The sequence below is a fragment of the Carcharhinus amblyrhynchos genome, chromosome 15, assembly GCF_965287045.1.
Source record: "Carcharhinus amblyrhynchos chromosome 15, sCarAmb.v2.hapA, whole genome shotgun sequence".
NCBI classification, from domain to species: domain Eukaryota; kingdom Metazoa; phylum Chordata; class Chondrichthyes; order Carcharhiniformes; family Carcharhinidae; genus Carcharhinus; species Carcharhinus amblyrhynchos.
In genome coordinates, this window is record NC_137338.1 from 55,648,970 (window position 1) to 55,670,565 (window position 21,596).

Here is a 21,596-nt window from a genome sequence, read left to right on the forward strand (position 1 = left end):
AATTTCTGGAATTTTCTGCCCGTTGAAGTGGTGGAGGCTGCCTCGCTAAATATTTTTAAGACGTGGGTTGATAGGTTTTTGATAGGCAAGGGGATTAAGGGTTATGGGGAGAGGGCGGGAATGTGGAACTGAGACATGACAGATCAGCCATGATCTTATTGAATGGCGGGGCAGGCTCGAGGGGCTAGATGGCCTACTCCTGCTCCTATTTCTTATGTTCTCTGCACTGTAGCATGCTGCAGCTTTTCGCCCTTTAAATAGTAATCCCTCCTACTATTATTTCTGCAAAAGTGGATAACCTCACACTTGCTAACATTATATTCCATCTGCCAGGTCCTCGCCCACTCACTCAGCCTATCCAGATCCCTCTGCAGACTTTCCACACCCTCTACGCAATTTGCTTTACCACTCATCTTCATGTCATAAGCAAATTTTGTCACCCTACACTCAGCCCCCTTCTCCAGATCATCTATATAAATGGTAAATAGCTGAGGCCCCAGCACCGATCCCTGCGGCACTCCACTAGTCACCAACCGCCAATCAGAATAGCACCCATTGATACCAACTCTCTGCTTCCTATTAGACGACCAATCCTCTATCCACGCTAACACCTTACCCCCAACTCTGTGCACCCTAACCTTCTGTAGCAACCTTTTATGAGGCACCTTATCAAACGCCTTTTCAAAATCTAGAAACACCACACCCACCGGTTCCCCTGTCTACCGCACTAGTCACATCCTCCTAGAAATCCAGTAAATTTGTCAAATACGACTTCCCCTTAATGAATCCGTGCTGTGTCTGCTCTATCAAACCATTCCTTTCTAGGTGCCTCGCTATTTCTTCTTTGATGACGGATTCAAGCATTTTTCCAACTACAGACGTTAAACTAACCGGCCTATAATTCCCTGCCCTTTGTCTGCTACCTTTTTTAAACGGCGGCGTAATATTAGTCGTTTTCCAATCTTCTGGCACTTCCCCGGAATCCAGTGAATTTTGGTAAATAATCACTAAGGCATCCACTATCACCTCTGCCATTTCCTTCAGAACCCTGGGATGCATTCCATCCGGTCCTGGGGACTTGTCCACCTTCAGTCCCATTAGAAGATCAAATGGCCTAATTCCAGTTTCTTGTGTTAAAAAACAATATTGTGATGAATTTTATATAGTAATCTATACACTAAAATTAAAACACATTCCAAATTGCATTTAGATTCAAAATCTGTCTAATCGAGACAATTACATTTTATCTTGTAGGTTATACACCTTACTTCACCCATACTCCTGTGGCTATGTTATTTGTTCAGGGATGTGGGTATTGCTGGCTGGACCAGCATTTATTGCCCATCCCTAATTTTCCTAGATCTTTATTGAATTTAAATTTCACTGTCTACGTGTGGTGGGATTTGAACCCAGGTCTCCAGAGCATTGCCCTGGATCTCTGGATCACGAGCCCAATGACAATACCACTGTGCCACCACCTCCCCTGTTTGTGTGATGGACTTTGAGATGCAGTGACCCCTTGGACCAGTTTGCTACAATAACCAAATTTTTAATTCATTGAGCTTTTATTTTCTCTGGTGGACCATTATAAGCCACCAAATCAGATATTTGTTGAAATTTTTCAAAGGTATCTAATTTCAGAAATATCTGACATGATAATTGCAAATGCATTTGCTTAGTACACTAGTGACAGGGTTCAAAATATATGGAGACAACATGCAAATTGCCCTCAAAACCCTCGGAAAAGGGGTGACAAATGAAAGAAAGGTCGTCCTCTTATATGAGAGAGACAAAACAAGGATGGCACAGGTGTGAGGCCCAGTTCCTGGTAAACATATTTCATTATGGAACTTATGGCAGTCATAGTCCAAGCTTGACCAGGGGAAAAAGTGAGAAGCCATGAAGATTAAGAGCTTATGTGAGCAATACACCCACATCACAATTCCTGTCAGGGAACTGTTTCAAAGCTTTCAGCCCCATAACGTTGAACTATTAATTTGAAATGCTTGCATATTAGATTCTTTAAACCATTAAACTTTTTTATTTATACCTCTGTTACATTTTGCCCTAAGTGTGCCACTGGCCTTAGTTATGTTGCTGCTAAAGCTGTATTTGTATTTACTACTGTAATATTTTTGGAAAGCAGTTTCCATTTTTCAATGGATTAAAATCTGCAGTCCACATTGCCTCCAGATTGAATGGGGAGCAAAACTCCCCCCTGCAGAATCCTTCATCACACTTTGTGCCAGTGTCAGCTCAACTTTGAGCTATATCTTGTGCTGTGATTTGCGTCCAAATCTCTTCAAGTTGACTCCAGTTTGCACTGTGAATGAAGCCTATGTTTGGGGAGAGTACTGAAGAGTAAATGCTCCTAGGTCCTGATTCAATAAGACATTGAAGTAAGTGGGTATCAGGACATATGACCTGGAGTAGTGAAGATAAGAATGTGCTGAGAAGCTTTTACATTTGACCCTAGTTTAGTTCATGACAGGGAACGGTAGCAGAGTAGCTCACCTTACTCAACTAATTGCACAGAAACCTGAATTAATGATAGGAAGGCAGGATTTTCCTTTCCACAAGGGAACTTAAACTCAGTTAATTAATCTGGATTGTTGCAATAAAAAACATCTGATGCACTGATGATTTTTAGGGAAAGAAATTATCCTTACCCTGCTTGGCCTGTAAGTAATCCCAAACCCATATCAGTGTTGTTAACTCTTAACTGTCCTCTGAAATGGCCTGGCAAGTCACTCAGTTAAATTCTAGAAGGTGGCTCACCAAGGTTCTTGTGTGTAATTGGGGATGGGCAATAACATGACATTATAGCATTGACATGTGGCAGGCATATTATTTAGATCTAATTGACCTATGGCTTTAGATTAGATGAGCTGCTATATATTGTAGATTCTTTCCGTTTTGTATTTGTGCTATCTTGTCTTTCTAAAGAACAAAAGGCACACGTACAGATGGTGATGTTATTATGTGACTGCATCATTTAATAATGGAGTTAATGAGAATGGAGGAAAGAAGGAAATCCTGAAAATCAAGAGTTAGGCCTCCAGAAAATCTCAAAGAATCCTTGAGAAAATAAAATTATTTTGATCCCTGACTACTGGCCATGGAGCTTGGAAGATGAAGTCAAATAAACATAGGCAATCTCTCTTCGGGATTCTCTATTACCACTGTAATTTTTTTTGCTATTGCAAAAACTTTTTGAAAAATGTGGAGATCTTTGACTTATTTTTCAGAGTTGATTACTTTTAATACTACCAGTACCACTGTAAATTTACAACTGTAACTTGTCGTTGAAACTTAGAAGTGTGCCTGAGGAAGAAAGGGAAGGCAAATACTTGAGGGTTGTTACAAGTTCGCTATTGGCTCTGAAAAAGCTGCTTGATCTTCTCCCTGAAAATGAGAACGCTGCCTTGAAAGACAAACTGATGGAACTTGTATCACAGCCCAAGTTCTGGAAATACAGCAAACATAAAACTCCGCAGGTTTGACTTAACCACTCTCTGATATATAAAAAAAGACATATTACAATATGTAATTCATCTATTACACAAGAAATCAAGCTCCTTGACAGCGAAAGTTTTCAAATTTAAATGTTTTCCACATTTTCATTATGTACTGAAGTTAATGTTCATAGAAGTATTTATTTCAACAATTTTGTTAAAGATAGGAGGATACTGTAAAGTGTAGGAGGAAAGTAAAGCAGTAAAACACTGGACCGCTGACCGGTGTTTCTAATTTTGAATTTACCTTTTGTTAGGTATATTATAGTCCATTCACTGAATATGTCATGTTTGACAACTTCAGGATCTGTGGGAAGAGGAATGAATAATGGCAGGATTTGTTCAACCTACAGGTCTGCAATTACCAGTGTTCAAAGTCCAAATCACAGACGATGTGGGCCTCTAAATTGGAGGAGGAAGCATGATGATTCTAATTGAGTCTTAAGAAGAATGTGTAGTTTTTATTTTTTATCAATAGATACATTTTTATTTCAAACATAACATCAAAATATTGTCTTGCATAGATTTTATCTCACCAAAACTAATGCTTAATTTTATCTGAACTTAAAACTTTACTTTTAGAGATTTCAATGCAGAATAAGACAATTGAGGGAAATTTGATTCCTTTATACAGCAAAATTAATTGTATAAAAGAGTCTGTTTCTTACTTTTTAACCTTCATTCAAAATAATATAACGTGATGACTACACAGTACATTTTGTTGATCATTTGAATTTTGCATATCAGATTCAACCATATACTGTTCTGAGTGTGAAATATTAATGTCAATATCTTGGTCAAAATGGTGAGAATCAGAAACACTTACAGCTTTTGTTCTTTCATTTGATAGATCCGTTCAGCTTTCTTTGAATTAATTATTGCATTTTGCCAATATTTGCCTGAACTGATGAAGATTGAAGCTGCAAGAGTGTGCCCCACTGTGCTATTGAGCATAGATGATATGGATCCAGTAGTCTGCCCTCCTGTCTGGACAGCAGCACTTTACGTGCTCACCTGCATTGAGGTAAAGTGAAGCCTGAAATAGACGATTCGGGCACAAATCAGATTTAAAAAACATTGAAGAAAGTTAGTTGAATGTATTGTTTTGGTGAAGTTATCATCGAATCATAGAATCACTGCAGTGCAGAAAGAGGTCATTTGGTCCAATGGGTCTGCGTCGATTCTTCAAAAGACCATCTGACACAGGTCCACCTCCACCCTATCCCTGTAACCCCACATGGTTGCCCTGTTAATCCACTTAACCTGTATGTCTTTGGACTGTGGGAGGACAGGAACACCCAGAGAAAACCCAAGCAGACACGCAGATAATGTGCAAACTCCACACAGTCACCCAAGGCTGGAATTGAACCCGGATCGCTAGTGCTGAGAGGCAAAAGTGCTAATTACTGTGCCATCCTAAATTATGATTGGTGTTTTATTTTAAATCAGGTACGTAGACAGCCTGAATCTATGGAGTACTCAGTAGGCACTGGGTTATGGTAATGAGTAGTTGAGCCGTGCAGACTGGGAAGTCCCCCCCACCTGGCTACCACCACCACCATTTGATCTGTACTGAGTCATAGAACATAGCACAGTACAGCACAGTACAGGCCCTTCGGCCCTCGATGTTGTGCCGAGCTTTGTCCAAAACCAAGATCAAGCTATCCCACTCCCTATCATTCTGGTATGCTCCATGTGCCCATCCAATAACCGCTTGAAAGTCCCTAAAGTATCTCAACTCCACTATCACAGCAGGCAGTCCATTTCACACTCCAACTACTCTCTCAGTAAAGAACCTACCTCGGATATCCCTCCTACATCTCCTGCCATGAACCTTCTAGTTATGCCCGCTAGTAACAGCTACATCCACCCGAGGAAATAATCTCTGAACATCCACTCTATCCCCTTATCATCTTATAAACCTCTATTAAGTCGCCTTTCATCATCCTCCACCCTAAAGAGAAAAGCCCTCGCTCCCTTAACCTTTCTTCATAAGACCTACCCTCCAAACCAGGCAGCATTCTGGTAAATCTCCTCTGCACTCTCTCTAATGCTTCCACATCCTCCTTATAGTGAGGTGACCAGAACTGCAGACAATATTCCAAATGTGGTCTCACCAAGGTCCTGTACAGTTGCAGCATTACTCCACAGCTCTTAAACTCAAACACCCTGTTAATAAACGTTAACACACTATAGGCCTTCTTCATGGCTTTGTCCACTTGAGTGGCAACCTTCAGAGATCTGTGGATATGAACCCCAAGAGCTTTCTGTTCATCCACATTCCTCAGAACCCTGCCCTTGACCCTGTAGTCCACATTCAAATTTGTCCTACCAAAATGAATCACCTCGCACTTACCAGGGTTAAACGCCATCTGCCACTTTTCGGCCCAGCTCTGCTTCCCATTAATGTCCCTTTGCAGCCTACAACAGCCCTCCACCTCATTCACTACTCCACCGATCTTGGTGTCATCAGCAAATTTACTGACTCATCCTTCAGTCCCCTCCTCCAAGTCATTGATAAAAATCACAAATAGCAGAGGACCCAGCACTGATCCCTGTGGTACACTGCTGGTAACTGGTCTCCAGTCTGAAAATTTTCCACCCACCACCACCACCCTCTGTCTTCTATGAGATAGCCAGTTACTTATCCAATTGGCCAAATATCCCTCTATCCCACACCTCCTTACTTTCTTCATGAGCCTACCATGGGGAACCTTATCAAACGCCTTACTAAAATCTATGTATACAACATCAACTGCTCTACCTTCATCTACACACTTAGTTACCTCCTCAAAGAATTCAATCAAATTTGTGAGGCAAGACTTACCCTTCACAAATTTGTGCTGACTATCCCAGATTAAGCTGCATTTTTCCAAATGGTCATCAATCCTATCTCTCAGGACCTTTTCCGTTAACTTACCGATCATCGAAGTAAGACTAACTGGCCTATGATTACCAGGGTCATTCCTATTCCCTTTCTTGAACAGAGGAACAACATTTGCCACTCTCCAGTTCTCTGGCACTATCCCCGTGGATGGTGAGGACCAAGAGATCAAAGCTAAAGGCTCTGCAATCTCATCCCTTGCCTCCCAAAGAATCCTAGGATATACCCCATCTGGCCCAGGGAACTTATCTACCCTCAAAGTCAGTTGATTTCAGCTGAACAGTAGAGATGCTGCTGTTTACCTCAGTTACCCCTGCGAAGGGAGGGGAAGTTTGCCAGGCTATTTGCTTCTGAGCATTGTCTTGCGACCGCTGCTCTAGAATTATATCTGTGTGAGTATCGGATGACAATAGTAATGTGTTCAACTGTGTCGCTGCCATTGAGTGCGTCAGCTATTGGCACCTAATCGAACTCGCATATAAACAGTGGCCATTTATAGGTGTCAATAGATATCAGTAGGATGTCTGGTGAACATTAACCACAGCTAGAGGAGGCGAGAAGTGGAGCAGGGGAAAATTCTGGAATAAAATTTATTTTTATTTTCCATCTGTTCCAGCTACCACTGCCTGAAGTGGAAATATTCCTCAGACAGTCTTGAGTAATAAAAACAATTTGTGTCAAAGAAGTCAGAGTTCTTTTTAAGTCATAGCTGGTTATTCAATTAGTAAAAGAAGTAGACTGAGTGTTTTACAGCAGAGGACAATGAAGCCACAGACACATAGTTTGGTTTTTATTAGAATTTTTGAAAGCATGATAGATAAGCACCATCTTACAACATTGAGTGAAATGCCTTGTGGGTGTAAATCTGTTCAGTTTACACTCAAAACTCCACACCCTATGCCTCTATTTATCCTTATTCTTAGCTGCTGATTTAGGCTCAGTGGAATGGTGTACAATCTCAACTATACTCTTGTATTAGAGTTTATAATTTTGCACATTTGAACATTATATTGATTTCGTACCACTGAGTTACTCACAGTCCTTTGTTACCAATAATTTTCATGGTCACCATCATAAAACAAATAATTGTTTTTATTAAAATGTTATTAGAAATACAAATAAATGAAGATAGGAGAGATCTTTGAAATTCTGTAGTTGCTGTGAAAAAAATTATAAAATTGCACCATCTGATGCAGATGGAGGATGAGAAGGTTTCTGATGCAGATGGAGGATGAGAAAGTTTCTGATGCGGATGGAGGATGAGAAAGTAGGGTCCCGAACTGTGTCCTCTCTTTGAACAGAGGGGAGTATGATAAGATGAGGGTGGAATTGGCGAATGTAGATTGGCGCAGATTGGTTGGTAGGACGGCTGAGGAATAGTGGAGGATTTTTAAGGAGATCTTTTTCAGTACTCAGCAGAAATATATTCTGATGATAAAGAAGGACTGTAAGAGAAAAGATAAACAGCCATGGTTATCAAAGGAAATAAAGGAGATTTAAATTAAAAGCTGATGCATTCAGAGCGGCTAAAAATAATGGGCGATTAAAAGATTGGGAAAGATTTAAAAAACAACAAAGAATCACTAAGAAAGCGATAAAGAAAGGAAAGATAGAGTATGAAGCTAAACTAGCTCTAAATACAAAGAATGATAGTAAAAGTTTTTACAAATATATAAAGAAGAGAGACTGGCTAGAGTGAATGGTGGACCCTTGGAGGACGAGGGGGGAGATTTAGCAGCAGGTGACGAGGAAATGGCTGAGGCTTTAAATAAGTTTTTTTGTGTCGGTCTTCACGGAGGAGGACACAAATAGCTTGCTGAATATTAAAGATACAAGGATGGTAGGAGATGAGGTCCTTAATGCAATTACTGTCACTAGAGAGGCAGTGCTTGATAGACTAATGGGACTGAAGATAGACAAGTCCCCAGAACCGGATGGAATGCACCCCAGGGTTCTGAAAGAAATGGCAGAGGTGATAGCAGATGCCTTAGTAATTATTTATCAAAATTTGCTGGACTCTGGGGAAGTGCCAGAAGATTGGAAAACGGCTAATGTTACGCCTCTGTTTAAAAAAGGTAGTAGACAAAAGGCAGGGAATTATAGGCCGGTTAGTTTAACGTCTGTAGTTGGAAAAATGCTAGAATCCGTCATCAAAGAAGAAATAGCGAGGCACCTAGAAAAGAACAGTTTGATCAAGCAGATGCAGCACGGATTCGTTAAGGGGAAGTCATGTTTAATGAAGTTATTGGATTTCTGTGAGGATGTGACCAGTGCAGTAGACAGAGGGGAACCAGTGGATGTAGTGTTTTTAGATTTCCAGAAGGCGTTTGATAAGGTGCCTCACAAAAGGTTGCTACAAAAGGTTAGGGTGTACAGAGTTGGGGGTAAGGTGTTAACGTGGATAGAGGATTGGTTGTCTAATCGGATGCAGAGAGTTGGAATCAATGGGTGCTATTCTGGTTGGCAGTTGGTGACTAGTGGAGTGCCGCAGGGATCAGTGCTGGGGCCTCAACTGTTTACCATTTACATAGACGATCTGGAGGAGGGGGCTGAGTGTAGGGTAACGAAATTTGCTGATGACATGAAGATGAGTGGAAAAGCAAATTGCGTGGAAGGTGCAGAAAGTCTGCAGAGAGATCTGGATAGGCTGAGTGAGTGGGCGAGGACCTGGCAGATGGAGTATAATATTAGCAAATGTGAGGTTATCCACTTTGGTAGAAATAATAGTAGGAGGAAATATTATTTAAAGGGCGAAAAGCTGCAGCATGCTACGGTGCAGAGGGACCTGGGTGTCCTTGTGCATGAGTTACAAAAACCCAGTCTGCAGGTGCAGCAGGTGATCAGGAAGGCAAATGGAATGTTGCCCTTCATAGCGAAGGGGTTAGAATATACAAGCAAGGAGGTCTTGCTGCAACTGTACAGGGCACTGGTGAGGCCTCAACTGGAGTACTGTGTCCAGTTTTGGTTGCCACGTTTGCGAAAGGATATATTGGCCTTGGAGGGAGTGCAGAGAAGGTTCACTAGGCTGATACCGGAGATGAGGGGGCTAGCCTATGAGGAGAGATTGAATAGACTGGGTCTGTACTCGTTGGAGTTTAGAAGGCTGAGGGGGGATCTTATAGAGACGTACAAAATAATGAAGGGGCTAGATAGGGTAGAGATAGAGAGATTCTTCCCGCTTAGAAAGGATAGCAGAACTAGAGGGCACAGCCTCAAAATAAGGGGGGTTGGGGGGGGCGCAGTTTAGATCGGAGTTGAGGAGGAACGTCTTCACTCAAAGGGTGGTGAGTCTCTGGAATTCTCTGCCCATTGAAGCGGTGGAGACTACCTCGCTGAATATATTTAAGTCACGGGTAGATAGGTTTCTGATAGACAAGGGAATTAAGGGTTATGGGGAGAAAGCGGGAAAGTGGAACTGATCCACTTCAGATCAACCGTGATCTTGTTGAATGGCAGGGCAGTTTCGAAGGGCTAGATGGCTTACTCCTGCTCCTATTCCTTATGTAAAGATTCTTAATAGCATCTTCCATTTAAGATTGGTGCTATATCATAATATTGTAGCTAATTTGGTTTCATAATTTATTTGACATACAGAGATTTCGGTTTCACCAACTTCATGTTTTCCATCAAGTGCTGTAAATTTTAGTAACACTGATCTATTTTGTTTATGTTCTTGTTAGGATTGCTGGACTCATGTAAATACGAAGAAAGGAGTTTTACCAAAACTATGGGCAGTTCTTAAAGAAGGTGGCCGTGGCTTGGCAACTTTTGTCTATCCAAGTCTTTTACCATTTATCAGCAGGTTACCTGAAGAAATAATTGGATCAAAGATGGAGTTCTTCACCTTGTTTTTCAGTACCTTTAGCAAGGGGTATGATTTGTTTGATCGTTTCCATCACTAGTAAACTCTATGATGTTATTTAGCTATTAATGAAAACAGAATGATCTGAGGCAATTTTCATAACATAATTTGGTGTTTCACTTTTTTAAAAAAAAGTCCTGGAGTACAGGTTTCTAGAGAAGACAAGAGAAATCTTAAAAAAAGGGGATCATTGAGTGGACCAGTGGTATAGCATGCTGCTATTTTGTTTCTAGTTCCTGGGTCAAAGTCCATTCCACCTTGATTACTCTGAATCCAAATGAAAGGAGCAAGGACAACCCCAGTACAAAAAATGACAACTGTGAACGTACTGGATTATAATATATGCTATTCAAAATTATTTTTGTGACTGCATAAGAAACTGAAGCAGGTGAAGACCACACAACAAGCCTGCTCTGCTGTTCAGTATGAGCATGGCTAATCTTAGGCTTCAACTCCATTTCCCACTAACTCCCCGTATCCTTTGACCTTTTGAGAGTCCCAAATTCTGGCTATCGCAGCCTTAAATATGTTAAATGATAGTACATCCACAAACCTCTGGAGTAGAGAATTTCGAAGATTCATAACTCTGAGTGAAGGAAATTCTCATTTCAATTCAAAATGGTGACTGCTTATCCTGAAACTGTGTCCCCCAGTCTATACTCCCTAGCCAGGGCAAACAATCTCTGTACCAACTTTATTCAGTTCCTTCAGAATCATAGAGTCATAGGATGGAATTTTCCTGTCCCACCTGCCATGGGAATCGTAGCGGGCAGGGAGTGGACCATGCAAATATCTGTTGACTACGGGCAGGGTTTTCTGATTTTGGGGCGAATGTGGCGGAAAATCTTGCCCATTGAGTTTAGCAGCATGAAGAGAGGCTCTTCAACCCATCGTATCTGCATCAGTCATTAATCATCTGTCCTAATCCCATTTTCCAGCATTTCACTTGTATGCTATGGCACTTCAATTGCTCACCTAGTCTTGAATATTTCAATGAGATCACTTCGTGTTCTTCTAAACTCATGAGAATATAAACTCAATTTATTCACCTTCTGATAACAGGACAACCCCCTCATCCCCTGAGTGAATATAGTGAACCTTTGCTATATTGCCTCCAATATTCATTCTTTAAATATGGAAATCAAAACTGCACACAGTATTCCAGCTGTGGCCTCGTCAAAGTCCTGTACGATTGTAGCACAATTTCTTTATTCTTGGACTTTAATTCATTACAATAAAGCCACTTGCTTTCCTAATTGCTTGCTGTAACTCCTTGTTAACTTTTTGTGTTCCTTGTATGAGTACACTCATCTATCTGAAAATCCACATTTACGGGTTTCATGCCTTTTAAAAAGTATTCTGTTTTTCTATTCTGGTGATGAAAATGATTAGCCTCACTTCCCCACATTAAATCTTTAATCTTGTTGTCCACTCATTTAATCTCCAAATCTCTGTGTCCGCCCCAGAGCTTGCATTCCCACCTAGCTTTGTATCACCAATGAACTTAAATACATTACTACTCTCTGCCTCCTCGGTCTAAGTCATTAAAATAGATTTCAAAAAGCTAAGTCTCCAACACTGATCCTTGTGGCACTGCACTAGTCACAGGTTGCCAACTTGAAAATACTCCCCCATTCTGACCACTCCTGAATTTCTTAATGAATTTGCATGTCAGGAATGTAGCAGAGAGATGCTTTGAGTAGTTTTTTAAGGAGCAGAAGAAGCTGAAGCATTGGAAAGGTTTTTCAGCTGGTTGTATCCAGTTGACTTAAAGCTCTGCTGTGAACAAAGGGTAAAGGATATGTACAAAAGACCAAAGTTAAAGAAATGGAGTGTTTGGAAGTGGCCTGAATAGAAACAACGTTGAGCTGATGGGGGAGATTCGAGGAGAAAAAACTCTAAATTTTCTTGCACCGCTATCCAATCTGTTCCTTTCATATAATGTTTTTAGGAATTTTCCTATTCAGATTTTTAATGGGCTTATTATAATAGGACAATCTTAAAGAGCGATTGGAATCTGATTGATCAATATAGAATTAACTGTCTTATTCCAGGATGTTCCTTTTTGCAGTAAAACAGAAAATCATCTTTTCAATTAGGGATTTTTAAAATGGATGCTTCAGCTGTATTTTATAGCATATGGAGCATTGAAAATGTTTTTTCTGTCACTTTTGTTTACTACGGAATAAACTCCAGAGCAGTATATAAACGTGTGAAATAGAAATTCAATGCAGTACCTGGCCAGTTTAGCTAATTAAAGCAATTTTGCTTTTTCAGAAATAGTGAAAATATTTTAACAATAAATCATGCAGTGAAAAGATGCATATACAGACAATAGTGAAGAAATTGTTTAAATATATTTATTACTATCTAGCTTACATAGATCTTTATTGCAAGATAAAAATTTCAGCTTATCTGGTATGAAGTATATGTACTGCACTTATGTCATCTTAAACACGTTTCAACAATAATCAAGGCTTAGACATCTTCAGGTGTGTGCAAGAGTGTTGCTGGAATTGAATCAGCTAAACCCACGCACGATACTGCTACACTGACTACTTCCCCACTGCTGATCCACACATACAACCACACAACTTGTCAAAATGTTAGCTTACAGGTTATCTGGAGCCAAGTGAGAAAAGTACCTGTTCACGTGGAAAGTCTACCATTGCTGAGTTGTGAGCTTGTTTCAGATGACCAGGTCTATTACAGAAAGTTAGTGTTCTTATCTTCTGTGGCTGTGCTTGCACCTTGGAGTCACCTGCATTTAACTTGTATTATTTCCACCCCTTCCCCCTGCTAAGAATGGCCAGTCCTCTTATAACAAAGGAGCTATATGTTGGAAATCAACACTTCCTGCCCACCTAAGTTGTGACTCTGATTGCAAAGCTTCTCCATTGGTTTCTGAACATTGCATTGTACTGCACAAGTCTTTTGTAAGGTTTATATTTTTGGTAGGATTATGTTTGCTTCTATTAAAAATGGTCCAACTCCCTTATTTCTAAAGCAATAAGGTTGGTTTTGGCCCCAGATTGTATAATTGTTACTTGCTGCAAGTGGTCAAAATAGATTGTGATCAAAGGGTAATTGAATGTAGTTTCAAAAATAAATTCATCAAAGGACACCTTGTGAATTTTAAATATTTTCCCCTTTCTAATGCTGACGCAGAATTTGAAAACTGCCTTGTCATGTCTCAGAAGCCTCATTTTGTTACTCTTAATCATGTGACCCAAAAGTGGTGCAAAAAATTATTTGGAAAATTTAGATTAATGAATATATAAACTCTTTTTGAGAACAAATTGTTTACAATTTTTCTGTAGCAATAATTTTGAGAACTAATTTCTCAAGTGATTTTAAAAATATGTACTTCTATTGTTCATTAGATTACTGAGCGAGCGTGCCTCGATGAGCTGCACTGAAAGTTCAGCAATTGTATCAGCTTTTATGGAATGTTTGCGTTTCACTCTACACCAGAATCTTGGAAAGGCCGAGGATCAGCAGAAACTCCAACAAATGCTCATAAATGAACAGGTATATGAAAAGCTACACTAACATTTCATAAAAATGTTGAGAATTTTCGTGCTAAAATTGAAAACTCAAGAGAGTCTGGGAATCTGTAGCCCATTAATCAACACCATTATGCATCTTATTGTACTGTGGTACCATTTCACCAGTGATGATTTTTCCTTGATTTTTTTTGAGTTTTTCTCATTCTGTTTCCATTCTGAAATTTTCTCCTGTGGCGTAATATCCTTGTCTAAGAGAATAGTTATGCATCATGCATATACCATGGAACAGGCTATGGCATTTTTCCCTTCTATTAAACTATAGGAAATAGGAACAGAGGTAGGCATTCAGCCTGTTGGGCTTACTCCACCATTTAATGAGATCATGGCTGATTTAACACTCACGAAGTCCAATTTCTTGCCTTTGCGCTATAACCCTTAATTTTCCTACTGATTCAAAACTGCTACCAAATAAACCTGTTGGACTTTAACCTGGTGTTATGAGACTTCTTACTGTGGATTCAAAACTGCTCGGAGTATCTGGCCACTGGTAGTTCTGTTCAAAAGATGGGATTGGTAACTTGCTGTGTGGAGAATTGTGGACACAAATCTTCATCCTATCACTCTTTTGTATAGCATGCTTAGGAAATAACAAACACCATCTTGCCTTTTGAATTTAGCCTTAATGCAAGTCATCATTTACTTTAACTATTGTTACAAATACAAAGGCTGCAAGATTGTTATGTTGTTGTACTGTCTCTTTAAGATAAAATGGAAGAATGAATGTTGTCATGTGATCTGCTCTGAATTATGCCCAATAACAAATCTTGGTTATTGAAGATTAAAGGCAAGTTCAGGTTGTCTTAGCAAGAAGAAATTGCTTGATGTTCACATCTCTAAACATTGGTAAGAGCAGTGACTGGGTAAAATCACAGGGAGGTGTTAGGAATGCCATGTTTTATAAAAGGCTATACTTTGAGGTATCAGCGCAGAATGAAGTTAACAATAGCAAATTAACATTTCCAACTGGATAGAAGGCCCAAGTGATTTATGTTGTCTTAGGCATGGGCTTTGGGAAGGCAAATCCACAGAAAGCCATTATGGTATTGAGTCAAGATATCACTGAACCTCATGGACACGTCAGTCCGCAAGAATCTGTGAGAGAGCAGAAGATAGAAGCATCGAAAGCAGGGAAAATATGGCTTCTGTTGTTCACTACTCTCAAAGCAAGTGGAAGCATGCACTCAGATTAAAGGATTTAAGAAAGGCTCATAGATTTGCCTAACCTTGGGTAGAGAGAATGAATTTCCAGTAAAACCCTCAGTACAAATCAGTTTTGGGATTAGATGTTACAAGCTGCAAAAGAAATAATGGAAACAGGCTACTGGGATTGGCTCCAGGAGAATAAAGTGTCTGTTTAAAGAACAGCTTACAGTATAACCATTGCCGCGGATATCTCAGCCGTAAGTACATGGGGGGGGGGATGGATCTTTTCTGTAGTTTAAAATACAAGTTGCCTACTAAATAGTGTTTAGTTCAATGTTGCTTTTAGTTTGTTACAGTGAGTGTTTTAAAACTTGAACTTTTGCCATGCGGTCTTTTCAATTACTAGAAATTTAAGCATCCTTGTCAAAGTTAGGAGCCTTTCTGGAGATAGCAACATTATTATATCTATCTGATGAAGAGTCATCCAGATTTGAAACATTAGTTCTGTTCTCTCTCCACAGATGCTGTCAGTCCTGCTGAGATTTTCAGCATTTTTGTTTTTGTACCATTATTTTTAATCCTTTTATTTGTTGATAGCTAACATTTTACACATCAGAATGCCTGAATGTCGGGTTTGTATATAGCTTGCTTGTCAGAAATTTTAGACAGTTGAAGTTATGTATGTGACGTATGGAAAGGAAAACATGAACAAATACAGGCTGAGAGTATATAGAATAAAGAAAAAATGTTTCACATTGTTTGTGTAATTTCAGAAAGAATAAAGTTGAACTTCTTATTTTCTACAGCTACTACCTCTTATATATTCTGCTTGGAAGTATCCCAAACTGCAAGCCAGCACTTTCTCCCAACTCGCAGACACTCTTGTCTCGTGGGAAAAACGAACTTATAATCCGGATATAGAAGAGTGTGCTGATGCATACGGAAGACTGTTATCTGATTTTTGGGTTGGTCTTTCTCAAGCATGCCTGTCTCGGGTAGGCAGTGCAGAAGCTGACAAAAATTTGTTGGAAGGAGTCTCATCTTTGCTCAAGTTCTTGAGAAAGTCTGACAGCACTATGAAACAATCGGTGAAAAAGAAAGGAAAAATCAGATTTATTGACGAAGAAGAAACCGAGAATCGTGATGATAATGTTACCAATCACCTGACAGAATTAACTTTCGGAACTAAGAATGCTTTGGAATCTGAATATGTGGGAGACAACCATCCTGCCAGAACAGTGCCTTTGGAAGGTCTTGTCTGTGAACTTGCCAAACTGAGCATGACCTTTGTTAATGAACAGAACTCTGAAATGCATCTTACATTCTTGTCCACACTGGTTAGCTCATTTCCATCAAGGAAGCTATTTACTATTTTACTGGAAAATGACAACCCAGAGAATGCTGTATCTTTCCTTGAAACAAATAATGAAGTGAAAGCGATAGCAAATAACCCTGCCATACAGTTTCTGATTCACAAACTCCTAATCTGGGTGCAAGAATCTAGAACTGACTTAAGTTTTTTGGTTGATATGCTCTACAGTGTTTTTCATTGCTGCAATAACAATGAAAGGAAAATAATACTGAATCAAATCTCTGAGGTAGGTGAATAAATATAACATATAAAGGGCAATTCTATTTACCACTTTTTTTAAAGCTTTGGTCAATAGTTCTGAAACATGTTCAAGACTGTTTTGCAGTTGTTCATGCTTTGCCTGCAATGGACTCTGATCCCAGCAGAACATACAGTCATTGCAGCATAGAAGGGGTTCACATTAACTTCATGCCTGCTCTCCGAAGAGCAATTCAATCAGACCTTGTCCCCGGTGCTATCCCCGAAGCTCCGCTGGTTTATGTCCTTCAAGTGCCGTCCAACTTTCTTTTGAAGTCAATTATAATCTCTATTTCCATCACCTTCGTGATCATGAACACTCAGTGTGTGAATAAAGTTCTTCCTCATATCTGCAACATTTATAGTGCCATGTTCTTCTCCCATTTCTCCGTAACTTCCTTTATTTTCACTTAACAGTTTGTTTCTGCAACAATTTTCCTTGTCTTTCTTGCAGCTTTCATGGTGCCAATTGTGAAAACTGGTGAATGTAGAGTACAAATAAAATGACTTGGAACGAAAGGGGCAACAGAGGTGGGAAGGAACAGGCTGCTATTGGAGTTCAGAGTATTTGAAATAAGTGAAAAGCTGAGTTATAAAATGAGAACCATGTACAATTCCTGTGATTTATAGTCAAACAGGGAAAAAAATCGCAGTACTATCTGTTTAGATTCATAAATTGTTGATCCTGGATCTCCCAGTCTTGTGGCCCATCTGGCCAAGTCTAAAGTAACATAGTAGTGAGACATGTCTATAAATTGAGAACCATGAGATTAAATCAACTGCAACAAATGCAAATTGTGCTCTCTAATGATTGACAGTACAACTTCATTTTTAGCTTTGTAGCAAAGTTCCTTCCACCTGGGTTAATGGGGAAGATGTTTTAGAGCTTCCAACTTTCTAAATTGGTTCTGCAGCCTCTCCATCATGCCTGCCATCCTTAACTGGACATCCAGCCCCAAAGCAGCTAATTAGAAAATGGCCTCCAGGAAAATTGCTGATCCATTCCAATTCCTGGCATATTGGGTCCCATTGACAACCCAAATCTAGCTGTAAAATTGAGCCCACTGTATTAGCAATTGTAGTACCAGATCCTATCAAATTGAAAGTAAAAGTGGAATCCCAACACCTGATAATTTGAGTCTGAATTACAGGTCACAGTTTAAATCCTGTCTTCTGTAGTTCTGGCTCAGATGCAGAAGGATTGAGTTCCAATGAATGAATTGCTTCAGGATGGTACAGATTAGAGCTTTCAGAGCCACAGAGATGTTAATGTAGTAGTGTCCTTATTGTATGTCGTGGAAACCTGGCTCATCCAAATACGGTGACATGAGGTTCTAGCTGGACACAGTATGGATGTTCTTTTATCATGTCTTCTGTCAGTTGCGAAATCTTTAATATTGACTTTTAATTTCTCTACATTGTTATTTGTTTCTTCTACCCTATTTGAATTATTTGATTTCCCACTTTTCACAGTGCTTATCATGTACCCAAGTGACAAGTCAGTACTGTGACCTGTTCTGAGCTTCTGCTTATGTGTCATTTTTTTTCTGCGCTTCTCTCCTTTCCAAGGTACTTACCAAAATTACAAAGACACGTAATTAAACCTCTCAAAAATCTCTAAATCCAACTGCTGCCTCTGTGTTGTCAATTTGCTTGTCCACCATAGAGTTTTGGATGAGCTCCTATTTCTTTTCATTAAACATTCAGAAGATATCGGGCAATTTTCGATCTCGTTCACCCAGCCACAGCTGCCTTGGACTTCAGTTCTGAATTCTCTCCCTAAACCTCAGAATCCCTCTGCCCCTCTCATCTCCTTCAAGACTTTCCTTTAAATCTAACAAACCTTTAGTCAAGGTGAGAGGTCACACAACACCAGGTTATAGTCCAATCAGTTTATTTGAAATCACAAGCTTTCGAGCGCTGCTCCTTCATCACTTCACCTGGCGAAGGAGCAGTGCCCTGAAAGCACATGATTTCAAATAAACTTGTTGGACTGTAACCTGGTATCATGTGACCCCTCATCTTATTCACCCCAGTCCAACACCGGCATCTCCACATCATGGCCACCATCGACACCACAGTCTTTTAGTCACAACTTCTAATAAATACTTTGACTCAACATCTAATTTTCTTTGACATCTCCGTGAAGCACCATGGTATAGTTCAGGTGTTAAAGCTGCCATACAAATGCAAGTTGTTACAACATTACCTCTTCACAGAAGAATATTATTTTTTTCTTTGTAGATGGAAAAAGGATGGCTCATTCTGTCTCTCATTATACAAAAGGTAATTTTTCATACTGTTGATGTTTATTTACAAAGTTTAGAGTGTCAGAAACACTCGTTCTTTGGGAGTTTACACATCTCTCACTTCATTAAAAATAGAAGGGCAGATTTTCTTGCATGTTCATAAATTTAACTTACATGTCCAACAGTAACATAAATGGGTAATGTTGATTTAATTTTGAATCAGCTGCTATTCATTCAGCTTTCAAAATGTAAGATTCAGAAAATGTCTAAGTCATTTGATTATGTACGTAGCGTACTGTGTAAAAATACTTGAACTGAGAGAATTTTGATTAAAATTCTTTGTGGTTGGTTTGTTCTTTGAGGACCGAAGAAGCTGTTTGTCTTCAACATCTGTTTCATTTGTTAATATGTGACACATTTAAGTTGGAAATTGGCCATTTTCATCAATTCCGGTAGACATAATTGGTATTACAAGCACATGTTGACAGTTTTACTATGGTTTTCTCCATTTATAGAGATTAAATGAAATTTTGCAACACATTCAACAAATTTAACTTGCGTAAAAAAGATGGTATTATTTCTGCGCCAATTTTGAATATTTAGAGGTAGAAGGAACTAATGCCATAGGTAATGTGTTTTTTGATCATCAAAACCAAGAAACTAACCTTAAATAATGATTTGATTTAATTTACAACAAGATATTCAGAAGTTTATAAACATTTGCTCAATAGTACAGAATTGGAAAATTGCTGAAGAGGGAGACATATTGCTGAAGCTTTTTGCTTTGATTTTATCAGGAGAATTGCTGGAATGTAAAATTTCAAATGATCACGACATTTTATACTACAAGTACTGATTGGAAATGCAGGGATCAGTTCCTTTAAATTCATTTTACGGGACATGGGCATCGCTGGCCAGGCCAACATTTATTGCCTATCCCTAGTTGCTCTTCTCTGCAAATGAAAGGAATGTTCTAAGCCCTTGCATGTTTTTGCATAATCCGGAATCTTAGGAAGCCTATAGTTCTTCAATCCTTTTTCCATGGCAACAACTCAGCCAATCAGAGTTTATTTGCCCCTTTCTCCTGTAGTAGAAACTATTGGGATCATTTGAAACTTACATTTGCTCTGATGCGTGCAAAATGAAAAGCAATGGCAGCCTGTCTCTCTTTTCAGCAGTATTCATGTTTATAAACATTACTTTTTTCAAAATAACTAACTACAATAGTTATATTGCATGATAATATTTATCCTTACCCGTTTCCAACCTGTTTCTTTCAGGCATGTGTGGATCCAGTTAAATATGCTGCTATTTCTGATTGGTTGAAAGGAGAAATGTTGGGAGAGAAGCTGGTCTTTTTAACTGACAAACTCTGTACAATTGGAATAACAAGCAATTGGCCAAAAGATGTTCACTCTCAGAGCTGGGTGCTACTTAGGCTAGCTCTGTCCGAGCACATCAATAATGGTACGTGCAGAAGTTTCATACAAGAACCTTTCAGAATGTCACTTGTTATTATAGACTACATAGGATATATGGCATGAAACAGGCCATTCAGCCCAACCAAAGAACAACACAGCATGGGAAACAGGCCCTTCGGCCCAACGAGCCCGCATCGCCATCTTAACAATGTGTTTTTCCTCCTCCATCCTTGACCCATGTCTATGCTTATCGTACCCCTATTGGAAACCAGATTAAGGGGAGAATAATTTAGGGACAATTTGTTACACCAGTCAGCCTAAGAGCACATCTTTGGGGTGTGGGAGGAAACCCACGCAATCACAGGGAGAATGCACAAACTCCCACAGACACTGGCCCAAATCCATGTATCTGCACAGCAAACAGTGTTAGTCACTGAGCTGTCGTGGTGCCCATCTGCTGGTCCAGTATTAAGCATACACAAACGACACGAAGTACTAGGCTACTCTCGAAACATCCAAGAGCAGCCCACGCACGACCCACCGTGTGTATGCCCCTCGTTAGACAACAAGGTGGACCGACGCACCTGCGGAGTAAAAGAGAAAAACATCAACACATGGAACAGTTGGTTTCCAGGAACATCCTGAGGCTCTGATCCTTATTTAAAACAGTCTTCTATAACCCTCCATCCCTACTTCGCTCATGTGTCTATCTAAGTAAACCTTAAACAAGTCCAGCATGCCTGCCTCCACCACCTTACTTGGCAGTGCATTCCATATCTCCCACGACCCTCTGTGTGAAAAACCTCCCTCTAGCATCCAAATTATACCTCTCCCCCCTCACCTTAAGCCCATGGCCCCTCGTGATATTTGTCTCCAATCTAGGAAAAAGCCTGCCACTGTTTACTCTATCTATACTCTTCATTATCTTATACACCTCTGTTAGATCCCCCCCTCAATCTCCGTCTTTCTAAGGAAAACAGCCCCAATTTACCCAATCTTTCCTCATAACCCAGTCCTTCCATACCAGGCAGCATCCTGGTAAACCTCCTCTGCACTCTCTCCAGGGTCTCCACGTCCTTCCGGTGGTAAGGTGACCAGAACTGGACGCAATACTCCAAATGCCAATCTATATTGGCATTGTGCTAAAGCCTCCTCTTATTTTTCCTCACCTGCATCTAGCAGGTCATAACTCTCTAACCATATATGCTTGCCTAACATCTCCTTAAATGCAACTGCACTGTTCCTTGAGGTAGCAAGTTCCACATTTTCAGAATCAAAATACAATCTCATTGAGGAGTTTAAAATCAGAAAACAGTTCCTTAGGTTGAGGAATCCAGAGCAGGT

General features: G+C 39.8%; 1 protein-coding gene across 1 annotated transcript in view; it reads left to right on the forward strand.

Moving 5' to 3' along the window:
* The window catches only part of ltn1 (listerin E3 ubiquitin protein ligase 1), a 130,030-nt gene that overhangs the window by 17,422 nt on the left and 91,012 nt on the right, over positions 1-21,596 (forward strand). The window contains exons 6-12 of the mRNA XM_080203970.1: positions 3,317-3,497; positions 4,366-4,539; positions 10,080-10,270; positions 13,645-13,792; positions 15,780-16,571; positions 18,827-18,868; positions 20,112-20,298. Of these exons, the coding sequence (XP_080060096.1) occupies positions 3,317-3,497; positions 4,366-4,539; positions 10,080-10,270; positions 13,645-13,792; positions 15,780-16,571; positions 18,827-18,868; positions 20,112-20,298 (1,715 nt within the window). The remainder of the gene's footprint in view (positions 1-3,316; positions 3,498-4,365; positions 4,540-10,079; positions 10,271-13,644; positions 13,793-15,779; positions 16,572-18,826; positions 18,869-20,111; positions 20,299-21,596) is intronic.